Below are 13,069 nucleotides of genomic sequence, written 5' to 3'. Positions count from 1 at the left end.
TTCAGAAAGTGATTCTTTCTGAAATCACTTTTAGATATTCAAATGGATGTATTGTATTTTAAATTATTTACATGTATGTTTTTATCAACCTCAAAGAATATCCTTTTAACGTAGCCAAAGTAGCAACTTATTTACCTACTAGTGGAGCAGTAAACATGACTAAACTTTAAACACTACACAAAAAAAAAATGATTCATAAAATAACAGATTTGAACAAAGAAAATTTGATGTAAAAGAAACTCTTTATTATAACTGAAAAATAATAAATAAAAACGGTTGCTCTGTTATGCTGGGGAGGAATGTTTCTGGCATGGTGTTTGTTCTCTCTTTTGTTCTTCTGACTGATCACCTTCATCCTGATGAAACATGTCTGTCCTGATGGGAGTGATCTCTTCCAGCATGACTCCTCCCTGTTCACAGGGCCCGAGGAATGATTGCGAAAGAACAGTTCCAGGAGTGAAAAAATCAGCAGCAAGGTTCTCTAAAAAAGCTGTTCTGCCAGCTCATGGCTATTCCGCTGGATTGTGGTGGAAACCACCAGCTGTACTGGGATGGCTGAAATCCACTCATATCCACAGTATGTCCCTTTTATTTCGGTGAGCAAATCTCATGATCAAGATTGAGAGCTTATGTATGGTTAATCTCCATCTTCACCAGAAACCATAACACTGCTGTCATCTCATCATTACTGCACAACATGCTGCTAAAATTTGACTTTTAACAAGTTCAAAACCTGGCACAGACATGCTGGATCACTGGAATTAATACATTCATAGATAATAAAGGGTACTAAACACATGCATCAACAATGACATGCAAACTAAGCAGAGGAATTTACACGCTCCTCCTATCATTCAAACAACAGTTATTCAAATGACCCTGGCATGCTTCCATATCAGTACTTCAGAGACAGTGAGTATTCAAAGGACGCTGTGTGTTAAGTTCAGCCTTCTCTGGCGATTTTTAAGACTGATTATCTCCTCATCATGGCACCTGTTAGTGGGTGGGATATATTAGGCAGCAAGTAAACATTTTGTCTTCAGAGTTCATGTGTTAGAAGCAGGAAAAATGGACAAGTGTAAGGATTTGAGCGAGTTTGACCAAGGGCCAAATTGTGATGGCTAGACGACTGGATCAGAGCATCTCCAAAACTGCAGCTCTTGTGGGGTGTTCCCGGTCTGCAGTGGTCAGTATCTATCAAAAGTGGTCCAAGGAAGGAACAGTGGTGAACCGGCAACAGGGTCATGGGTGGCCAAGGCTCATTGATGCACGTGGGGAGCGAAGGTTGGCCCATGTGATCCGATCCAACAGATGAGCTACTGAAAGGTGTCAGAATACACAGTATGTGTGTATTATGTATATCTTATGTCTAATACATACAGTATCTCACAATAGTGAGTACATCCCTCACATTTTTGTAAATATTTTATTATATCTTTTCATGTGACAACACTGAAGAAATGACACTCTGCTACAATGTAAAGTAGTGAGTGTACAGCCTGTATAACAGTGTAAATTTGCTGTCCCCTCAAAATAACTCAACACACAGCCATTAATGTCTAAACCGTTGGCAACAAAAGTGAGTACACCCCTAAGTGGAAATGTCCAAATTGGGCCCAATTAGCCATTTACCCTCCCCGGTGTCATGTGACTCGTTAGTGTTACAAGGTCTCAGGTGTGAATGGGGAGCAGGTGTGTTAAATTTGGTGTTATCGCTCTCACACTCTCTCATACTGGTCACTGGAAGTTCAACATGGCACCTCATGGCAAAGAACTCTCTGGGGATCTGGAAAAAATAATTGTTGCTCTACATAAAGATGGCCTAGGCTATAAGAAGATTGCCAAGACCCTGAAGCTGAGCTGCAGCACGGTGGGCAAGACCATACAGACAGGTTCCTCTCAGACCAGGCCTCGCCATGGTCCACCAAAGAGGTTGAGTGCACGTGCTCAGCGTCATATCCGGAGGTTGTCTTTGGGAAATAGACATATGAGTGCTACAGAGGTTGAAGGGGTGGGGGGTCAGCCTGTCAGTGCTCAGACCATACGCCGCACACTGCATCAAATTGGTCTGCATCGTCCCAGAAGGAAGCCTCTACTAAAGATGATGCACAAGAAAGCCCACATACAGTTTACTGAAGACAAGCAGACTAAGGACATGGATTACTGGAACCATGTCCTGTGGTCAAATGAGACCAAGATAAACTTATTTGGTTCAGATGGCGTCAAGCGTGTGTGATGGCAACCAGGTGAGGAGTACAAAGACAAGTGTGTTTTGCCTACAGTCAAGCATTGTGGTGGGAGTGTCATGGTCTGAGCCTGCATGAGTGCTGCCGGCACTGGGGAGCTGCAGTTCATTGAGGGAACCATGAATGCCAACATGTACTGTGACATACTGAAGCAGAGCATGATCCCCTCCCTTCGGAGATTGTTGCGGAGGGCAGTATTTCAACATAACGACCCCAAACGCACCTCCAAGACGACCACTGCCTTGCTAAAGAAGCTGAGGGTAAAGGTGATGGAATGGCCAAGCATGTCTCCAGACCTAAACCCGATTGAGCATCTGTGGTGCATCCTCAAATGGAAGGTGGGGGAGTGCAAGGTCTCTAACATCCACCAGCTCTGTGATGTCATCATGGAGGAGTGGAAGAGGACTCCAGTGGCAACCTGTGAAGCTCTGGTGAACTTCATGCCCAAGAGGGTAAAGGCAGTGCTGGAAAATAATGGTGGCCACACAAAATATTGACACTTTGGGCCCAATTTGGACATTTCCACTTAGGGGTGTACTCACTTTTGTTGCCAATGGTTTAGACATTAATGGCTGTGTTGAGTTATTTTGAGGGGACAGCAAATTTACACTGTTATACAGGCTGTACACTCACTACTTTACATTGGAGCAGAGTTTCAGCAGAGTGTCATTTCTTCAGTGTTGTCACATGAAAAGATGTAATAAAATATTTACAAAAATGTGAGGGGTGTACTCACTTTTGTGAGATACTGTAGGTCATAATGTTATGCCTGGTTGTTGTATAGTGGTGTTTTTTTTTTTTTTACCGTTTTTTTTTGCTTAAATTATTACTGTAGTTCACCTGAGCCTCACCTAACCCATTGTACTAACAATAACAAATAATAAATAAACCTGAAAATTCAGATTATACTTTAAACCAGACAGTTTAATAACTAACCCTCTAGATAATATTTAATTGTTTTAGATAATGTTATCTATATTGTATATTAGATAACAGCTCTGGTTAAAGTTATAGATAACCTCCTGCTGGCCTCTGATCAGGGCTGATTCTTCTTGCATGTGTTGCTTGACCTTTTGCACTTTTGACACCACTGGTCATATGTTCCTCGATAAACTAGATGATGATGTTGCGGTTAAAGGCACGGCCCTTTCCTGGCTGTGTGGAGGTGCTATTTGACTGATCGTTATCAGTTTGTAACTGGTGACCACCAAGGTCTTTCGCCAAGGTTGTGATTTAAGCCCGCTGCTTTTTCCGTTATATGTGCTACCTCTGGGGGAAAAACCCCCAACATATTCCTGATTATAGTCTAAGGTTGCACTGTTATGCTGATGACACTCAATTGCATGTTTCAGGAAAGCCAGATGAGAGGCATAATGTGTGAAAGACATCAGACACATTAGACACGTACTTAATCCAGACACACCTTGGCTACCAGTCAAATTTCCCCCTTTAATTGCAAAACATTCAAGGTTCTAGCCAATAAAGTTCAGTTGATTCAGTTGAACAGGCCAGAACATGTTCTCTTAGGTGCAGTGACAGAAAATAAAACATCCATGGCATACAAAGACAGTCTGTGTGCTTCCCAGGTTTTGGAGATGTTTACGTTTTGTGGAAGCTCCACCTATGGGGTTGTGTTAGTCAGGTAGCTACACCATTTTGGTCCTTGTATAGTGTATACAAATCTTTAAAAACTAAATAAAGTTACTTTATTTTTGTACAACTGCAGTCTGACGCGTCAGTCGAAATATGACAGCTGTGCTGAATTAAACCAAAACCCTACAGATCTGTAACCTTTAACCACTTTCTCACACACACACACACACACACTCACCCACCCTCCGAGATATTCACTGCGCATGTTTGCTGATTCAACGCATGCGCACTACTGCTTTGGGGGGTACAGGATTGGGCAAGGGGGAGGATTGTTGTTAGGACATGGTCTGGCTTCTGCGCTTGAAGGCTGGGACTACGGTTTAAAATGGAGTTCGCTGCATTTTTACAGGAATCGTGACCGTTATAGAACATGATGATGTTGATGATGATGATGTGCGTTTCTTATCTCCTGGGTGTGTTCTTGAACATTTACTCCGTGTGTGTTTTCTCCGGAGGAGAACGATGCAAGGTAAACGATCAGCCCCTTGCTGACATTGATTTAACTTCTTTTATCTGTCTCAGTTTGCTCACATTGCGCCAGGAGGAATCAACATATTGATGAACGGATTAGATACAGAACACGGGTTTTCTGTATCTAATTCACACATGCATAAATGTTTATAAAGGCTGTGCGTGGCTTTATATTTAAGGGGGAGGTGGTGGTGGTGGTTAAATACCAAAAAGCTTGTCCATTGCGCTGTTACATTGCGTAGAAGGCTTTATTTTATACGCCGCCTAGTGCACTTGGAGAGGGAGAATGGCGCCGTTTGGTATTCAGCCTCCGTTCTGTTACCTCGGAGCTCAGCGTGCGCGAGCCGCATGAAAGTGTAGTGCGCGCGTTCCTGTGACTTGTGACATGCAATTAAAATAGAACTTTTTTCATTTCTGAAATTTTTTGAAAGCGAATTCTCTACTAACCAAAGTGTTTATTAATATTCATGAGATGGTTGTGGGTTAGCTAGGGCGTTTGTACACCGCATATTTGCTGTCAAATCAATGCTACATTTTTTTTTTTAAATAAAGGTGTATATCTATCTATCTGTCTATCTGTCTGTCTCTCTGTCTGTCTGTCTATATCCAGTCATCTTAAATGAATCTTTGTTTCTCTTGCTTTCTATCAGCTGCATTATATAAGTCCTCCACCCCTTCCACACATTATTATTATTATTATTATTATTATTATTACTATTATTATTATTATTATTATTATTAACCCTCTACTGCATCTCTGTGGCAATATACCATTTTGTTTTGTTTACATCTTGCATCAAATTAATTTTTTGCATACATGGAAATGAGACTAGTTACTGTTCAGTTCCCTCGGCTCCTGTAGCTGAACACTTTTTCTCCAGCTGGTTTGAGAGAGAGAGAGAGAGAGAGAGAGAGAGAGGGAGGACACAGCTGAGCTGCTCATGGTGTCAGGTGTTGCTGAACAGTGCAGAAATATTAGTTAGTGCTGGCTTTTTATAAACCCTTTAAACAACTTCACACCATTGGAAATTTTATTTTATTTTATTTTTTACCACAGAGTCGACGGTTCCCTTGCGTCCACTTTTTGTGAAGCGAGCAAGATATATTTCTGCTTTTATTTTCTACAGTGTACTGTCTGTTTACATTTTTAATGCGCACAGAACGTGACAGAACATGGACAGGTTGCCTGGCCCACGCTATGAAGAGGATGATAATAGTGAGGAAATGTTGGCACATGGGCTGTTAACTCACTGTTGAGCTCAGCAGCTCGAACCTTTGTCAGGCTTAATTTGATCGATCTATCTAGAGGTGAATATCTATCTATCTATCTATCTATCTATCTATCTATCTGTCTGTCTGTCTGTCTGTCTGTCTGTCTATCTATCTATCTATCTATCTATCTATCTATCTATCTATCTATCTATCTATCTATCTATCAGTCTACCTACCGATCTATCTATCTGTCTGTCTACACTATGTTGCCAAAGGTTTTGGGACATCTGTCTTTACATGCACATGAATGTAATATGGAGTTGTTCCGCCCTTTGCAGCTATAACAGCTTCAACTCTTCTGGGAAGGCTTTCCACAAGGTTTAGGAGTGTGTTTATGGGAATTTTTGACCATTCCTCTAGAAGCGCATTTGTGAGGTCAGGCACTGATGTTGGACGAGAAGGTCTGCCTCACAGTCTCCACTCTAATTCATCCCAAAGGTGTTCTATCTGTTTAAGGTCAGGACTCTGCTTTGTGCACTGGTGCACAGTCATGTTGGAACAGGAAGGGGTCATCCCCAAATTGTCCAAAATGTCTTGGTATGCTGAAGCATTAAGAGTTCCTTTCACTGGAACCTAAGGGGCCAAATCCAACCCCAAAACTTTTGGCAATGCTATCTGTCTGTCTGTCTGTCTGTCTGGGCAAACTTTTACATGGGGAAATTTTGATGTTTTCAAATAATATTGAAACTAGGTTTTTTTTCTTGATCAAAAATGATATCATTTCCATTATTTTCCTTTTAGGAGCAATACATTTGACAGCCATGACAAAGTTTTTACAGTGCCTCCAAACCACTTCCACTTTGTGTCAATGTTTTGATAAATGTATTGAAAAAAGTATCTTAATCTGATTTGCCCAAATTCAGCCACCATAATGTTTGATGGTGATTTTGTACTGCTTTCATAATATTGCAGTTACATCTTCATTTTGAGAAGAACTTTAGCCTTGGCTACTTCTCTTCAGAAACACTTACAACCTACAAGCCTCTACACCCATGCACAGTAGGAAATACTTGTGTAAGAGAGTGAGTGCTCATGCTATTTTAACAGAGCATTGTCTTGTGTACCCTCCTTAGCATTTCCTTCCTGATCACGAACACTATGAAACGCTGTGGTTAGCCTATAAGAATATGGGTTATGGAGGTCTTTGTGATACAGACAGGTCAAATATGTGTGTTTCTCTGCTAGACAATCATCTGAAGATGGCGAACGAGAGATGAGAACGATGAAGCCCACGAGGAATGCGATGCTGGTGCTCTGTCCCATGCTGGTGCTCGGCTTTCTGTATTATTCGTCTGGGAGGCTGCACCTCCGTGCCTGGGGCCAAAGATCACGTTAGTACATCTCTCTGTTTCTCTTTACTTTCTTTTTTGTATTTCCTCCTATATGTCATCATCCAGTGCATTCAGAGCATCAGCTCATCGATCATTCTTAAGCTTCTACGTGATGTTCAGTAGGAAGTGTCTCTCTTTGAACACAGCAGTTTTCTGTTGTAGAAAAATTTCTTTCTATTTTCTACACGTAGTACATGGGTATGAAAGTGTAAATTCTTATAGACACTAGAAATTATTTACAAGAAAAAAAGTTGCAAAATGCTTGTAGGTGGAGGACAAAAAAGTGCGAGGTTGCGATGATGTGAGAAGGTGTGAGTTACCGTGACTGGTGATGGCGATTCAGTGTTTAATTTAATTTGTTAACCAAAACAAATATAAAAAATAATTACCTGTAATAATTACCTGCTCTTCCATCACTCAATGTACAAAGGTAGCTTTGGTTGCTAAGCAACCTAACACGCTAAGGTTCGGGGCCATGTACAGTGCAGTGGCTTAACTGTAAATGTTTTATTAGTTGTATACCTGATACATAATACGGAAAGATAAGATTTAATCTCACAGCCTCTTTTGCATTATTGTTACTGTCCATCTGGGTTTGGTAGTTTGGTAGTTTTATTTATATAGCGCAGTACAACAACAATCATTGGCCATTGTGCTTTACAAAAATGATAAGATCAAAATGAACAAAACACTGTACATACAAAGGAAGGGAAAAAAAAAACACAAGCTCAGAATAACTCGGATGCTAAAAGCTTTTTCTAAAAGATGGGTTTTAAGTTGGGACAGAGATTCTGTAGGGATTATCCTAACAGATAAAAGGAAGGCTGTTCCACAGTTTCGGGCTGATTATGGCAAAAGCCCGGTCTCCCTTTCTTTTGAGCCTTGATCTGGGAACCTTTAACAGTTTCTGACCTTAAACATCTAGCAGATACATTAACAGTCACAATTTCAGATAGATAAGATCCAGACCATTTAAGATTTTAGTAAAATCTTAAATTCTGTCCTAAAATAAACCGGTAACCACCGCAGAGAGCCATAAGAGTAATGGGGTAATGTGCTCAAATTTTACGTGTGCCCGTAAGGAGTCTAGCAGCTGCATTTTGTCCTAATTGCAAAGCGGTTCATATAGGAGTGACCAATACCTATATAAATTGAATTGCAATAGTCTAGACGCGAAGATATAAATGAATGAATTACTCTCTCGAACTCAATATGACCACAATTTATCCATGTTCTAATGGCTACTCCAGCAGGAACAAATTGAGTAGTGAGAAGACACACACACACAAAAAAAAGTCATCTCAAACTGGTTTCATGAGCATCACTATGAGTTCTCTATTCTTTAGTGTCCTTCCCGGTTTACCAGATCTGAATCTAATAGAACACCTCTGGGATGTGGTACTACAACACGAGATTGAAAGCTCATCTGGAAAATCTGCAGGAATCATGTGAAGCATCCATGTCAACATGGACCAGACTCTCAAAGGAATGTTTCCAACATCTTGTGTCATCCATGACACAATTGATCCTATTTTGAGAGCAAAGGGAAGTCCTACCCAGTATGAGTACAGTGTTCCTAATAAAGTGCTCAATAGCACGTGTTGGTGATTTTGTTTCATTACCAGAAAGAAAGCTTACACAATTTCAAAAACTGTCAATATAATCTGGCAGTTTATATGAATTCATAAAATGTATATGATTGTTTATCCAGAGTTTATACTTCCTGTGCCGTGACTCAACAATTGTTTGCGTATTATATTGTTTTCAACCCACAGGACTATAATTTAGCAGAATTAAAATGGACAGATATCAGCTAGGCTTTCACGTACGCGGCGTAAGGTCCGTTCGTCTTCAACTCTGTTTCCAAGTGACCTTTAGCTTGGATCGATTGCAGTATGAAAAGCAATTTGATCCTGATTTGACCCGACTGCAGGAAGCGAATTAAACAAGACGCATATGCGAGAGACATGTTTTCCAGTAGATGCAACCTTCTAAACTGAGCTTCAAGGTGCAACCTGAGCAGAAAAAAAACCCAGCCGTGAAGCCATAATGTGTTGTGGATATTTAACCTGAAGAATTTAAACCGGAGAATAAAAGCTGGATGTGATACACAAAATAGTTTAGCTATGTATATAATTATTTAGTCAGTAATTCAGTGCCAGCTTTGTGTTTTCCAGGCTTTTGTTTGCACTTGGCGGGAGTTTGTTTATTGCATTTTCAGTGCATTGAGTTCAACAGATGAGTTTTCATTCATAAATAGGTATAGGTTTATTTCATTATTTGTAGCGTGAAACTAAACCAAAATAGCGAACCAACTAAAAATATCAGTTTCACTCTGAAACAGAGTCGACTTTAGTCGTTTACTCACAACTTGGCAACCGAACACTTCTGTGTTACTTATTATTAGCACACAGTGTAGTACATGTTCACTGCTATACTTGCTCTAGCTTGATATTTTTTTCCCCCATATTGATCATCATTTGCCAGAGGTTTTGCTTGTAGTCTGAAACGCCTACAGCGCTCTGAACCAATGTGAAATGAGAAGAAAATGGAATATTAGTGTATGTGCTTACCTTTTTGAGCTGCAGGTTAGAGTTTCAGTTCGAATGAAATGGTATACTGTGTAAGTGACCTGATGGAGCTGTTGTGACCCCAGCAACCTGCACATCTTTAGTCGTTTTGAGAATGTTCACAAATTTGGGAATTCAGAAAGTCACAGAGGAAAGGTTTACTGGTGCTGACCAGAGGAGGGAGCTCAGAGACAGTCACTGAAGCACTTTCTTAAAACACTGGACCGATCCTCTTTAGACTTTTAAAGTAGTGACCACTGCACAAGGTAGTAAAACATATCAGTTATAGTGTATATTCTTTGTTGTGTGTGTGTGTGTGTGTGTGTGTGTATATATATATATATATATATATATATATATATATATATATATATATATATATATATATATATATATATATATATATATATATATATATATATGGAGAAAGAGAGAGAGAATTGACTATACCTAAAGGGGTTACACAGAGGTGAAAATCATTGCCTGAATCAACCTCTGAATGTTTTCCTAATGCGATACTGCAACAGTAACAATATTACAATTTGTGGACAGTTTCTCTTGAAAGAAGTCTTGCATGCGTTTCTTACTTAACAAGCCACTTGTCTGATGTTGCCAGGTGTCCAGATATCCTCCTTATGAATGCTCGTTTATAAACCTCTCTTATGCATTTATTCATATATTTGTTTTTAAATCTAATATCATTTCTTTATTCATTAGGAACCATTAGTGTTTTACTGTTGCACTGCCATTCATTAAATACAATTTTACCACAGATTTATCCTGATATTTTATGAAAACATATTCATGTACAAATGATATTACTTCAAAAACTCATACGATGTGCAATTTGGATAATTTGGATTGGAAAATTGGATTTATTTTGGCTGAACCGATCCTTATTCATGCGCAGCTGCAAAATAAATGTATTCATTTGCACAGATGTGTTTATTCAAAGCGATGAAGTAGAATCCAGTCCAAGTACAGAGCTGTGAGAAAGGCGCCGAGAGCATGTGATGCATTTTCATTATATTTACACGAATTTGTTTGTCAGAAGCAGTTATTCAACACGACTTTAAACTGTAACAGGATACAAACCACAGTGCACAGCTGTGCAGGTGAGGGTTAAAGGTTATTATCCGCTACAAAATAAGTCCATCAATCCACAGAAAGAAAACTAACACTTCAAGAAGGCGCTTGTGGTAAAGCTGGAAGTGATTTCTAAATGTCGGAGTAATTGATAAGTTACCGAGGAGAGAGAAACCCACACGAAGCAGTCAGCAATCTTAATACAATAATACTATAACATTAGCAACTGCAATACGAGTCCTGGAGGGCCGAGGGTATTTCTGCATTAGGTCTCCTAAGAGAAATATCAGGTCTCTCTACCTGCCATGGGCTCGAATGTACTTTAAACTGATGGAACTGGCCGCTGATGTCGTACCTTAGTCTCCAGTGTAGGGCTTGAAGAATCATTTCATTTGTATTGTTTGAAATCTGGTGCGTAACCCGATCAGTCTGTTTCTTCTGTGTTCGGTAAAGCTGGAAGCGATTCCTGTAACTGAGCCTCATCGATCAGCATTGGCCTGCAATTAGAACTGTAATGTTTGTTGGCATTGTGTTGTGGCATTCATAGCCTCTGGGCATTGAAACGGTTGCCAGCTTCCCGTCAATATGAAAACGGAGCACAAAACGCTCACAGATTGCTGCGTTGTTAACCTCTGTCCTGCTCTTGAAGTTATTTGGGAGGTGGAGGAGAAATCGGCCGTGCTAGGGCCGGAGCGGTCTGAATTATTCATAGTATGATAAGTTAATTGATGGTATCAGGAGCTCACTGTATCACGCCTCAGTTCGGACTTGTTAGAAAGCTCTATCTTGGCTTTCTGCAAGTTATTAGAACCAATTTTAAAGACCGTGTTCTCAGATTTGCACCCTTTTAAGAACAGCACACAGCAACAGGATTCGAAACGTTTCCTTCGTCTTTGTATGACCGACTGCCTTTCAGATGTTTTAAAGCTGAACTCTAAAAGTGATCCTCTACAGGATCCTATGTTTCCGTTCGCATACTTCCATTGACCAAATACAAAGACGAAGCTGCACTGCTCGGCCCTTGAGCCGAGCCCTTAACCCCCAACTGCTCAGGTGTAGAAAAGTCGCTGTGGATAAGGACATCTGCTGAATGCTGTATGTGTGAATGTCAGATAGTCAGGTAGTAACTGGTCACCAAAAGAGATCCAGACAGTCCTCCAAAGGAAAGCTTGGCCGGGCTTTTTAAGCCTCCAGAGATTGGCTCTCTCCTGCGCAAGTTATTTACATGATGACCATTCTAATAACATTAAAATAACAACAAAAACCCAGTTCCCTCTAATCATAAAGAAAGATGGGTCTTTAATTTGAGTCTGCAAAAACTCCAGACCCCAAAAGACTGGCCTCTGAAAGAGAGCTGGGCCTCTCAGAAATCTGCTTGCTGAAAGCCAGGCAGTACTGAAGCTCTGCCCGTGAAAGCCAGGTCTGGTCTCAAGCTTCTTAAGCCAGGGCTCTTAGAGCCAGCTATCTGATGTTAAAAAAAAAAAAAAAAAAACCTTCATGGCAACTTTCCAAAAGCCAGACCCCTGAATCAGACCTAAAAAGTTCTTGTGGAGAATCTCTGGAGTCTTTCATGACATCCAAACATCATTTCCTTCACTGAATCACACTTTCATTTGGCCCTTTGGTTTCCGTTCAGCATTTTTTTTTTCCTTTGTTTTTGGCTTGCTTGGAGACTTTATATCTTTTCATTAAAAGATTAGCCAGCGTCTAGCTATGTGTATTCCTGGTTGCTTTGTCAAAACCATTGTAAAGTCTTGACAAGTTTTGTAGTCGCTCTAGGTTACAAAGGATTTTTCATAGAGATTATTTAAGCGTATTGTGAAGTTCGTTACTAAGGCACACGATGGAAAGCAATCCCAAGCTGTTCTGAAAGTATGCAAAGGTTAGCAGGTAGAACACGAGCGATACATCAGTACTCATGAGCTCATTAAATCACGAAATCGGCCGGCGCTATGAAAAGCAAACACGCCGTCTTCCTTCGCTCCAATGTAGACAATTGTCTTGCCATGAAAATATTGTATTTTGATTAAGATTTAGTGTTCATTATAAAATGAAATGTGCTCTAATTAGTCGACAATATAGTTTTTCACCGAACAAATTAGTTCCTGTCACATGTTTTGGCAAGAGTCTGAAGGCCTGCTTTCTTTTCTGCTTTTATTTATTTATTTTTTTCATTTCCTGGTTATCAACCTTCTGAGGTTTAACCCCAGCTCACATCCCCTCACAGTTTTCATAGATGGTGAGGTCTTGTGTGTGTGTGTGTTGTGGAAATCCTTCACCTCATGTTACAGGAATGAAACTGACCGTGGAATCTAACAGGTTTTTGACCTGAATTCACCAGAGGTTAAAAAAAATCACAATGTTCAGAAAAACAATATTGCTGCATTAAAAATAAAACTGAGCTCCAGATTTATTGGCACCCTCTGTGAAAGTGAGGAAT

The 13,069-nt window shown here is 40.1% G+C and overlaps 1 protein-coding gene across 6 annotated transcripts in view; it reads left to right on the top strand.

Moving 5' to 3' along the window:
• The first annotated feature begins 4,142 nt into the window (after nt 1-4,142).
• Nucleotides 4,143-13,069, top strand: part of st3gal3a (ST3 beta-galactoside alpha-2,3-sialyltransferase 3a) — a 40,811-nt gene continuing 31,884 nt past the window's right edge. For all 6 annotated transcript variants that reach the window (XM_058402788.1, XM_058402787.1, XM_058402786.1 and 3 more), the window contains exons 1-2: nt 4,143-4,368; nt 6,828-6,973. In XM_058402788.1, coding sequence (XP_058258771.1) covers nt 6,856-6,973 — 118 coding nt within the window. In that variant the 5' untranslated portion in view covers nt 4,143-4,368; nt 6,828-6,855. The remainder of the gene's footprint in view (nt 4,369-6,827; nt 6,974-13,069) is intronic.

This window comes from Hemibagrus wyckioides, linkage group LG11 (assembly GCF_019097595.1).
Source record: "Hemibagrus wyckioides isolate EC202008001 linkage group LG11, SWU_Hwy_1.0, whole genome shotgun sequence".
NCBI lineage: Eukaryota > Metazoa > Chordata > Actinopteri > Siluriformes > Bagridae > Hemibagrus > Hemibagrus wyckioides.
This window is presented reverse-complemented; position numbering and strand designations above follow the sequence as displayed.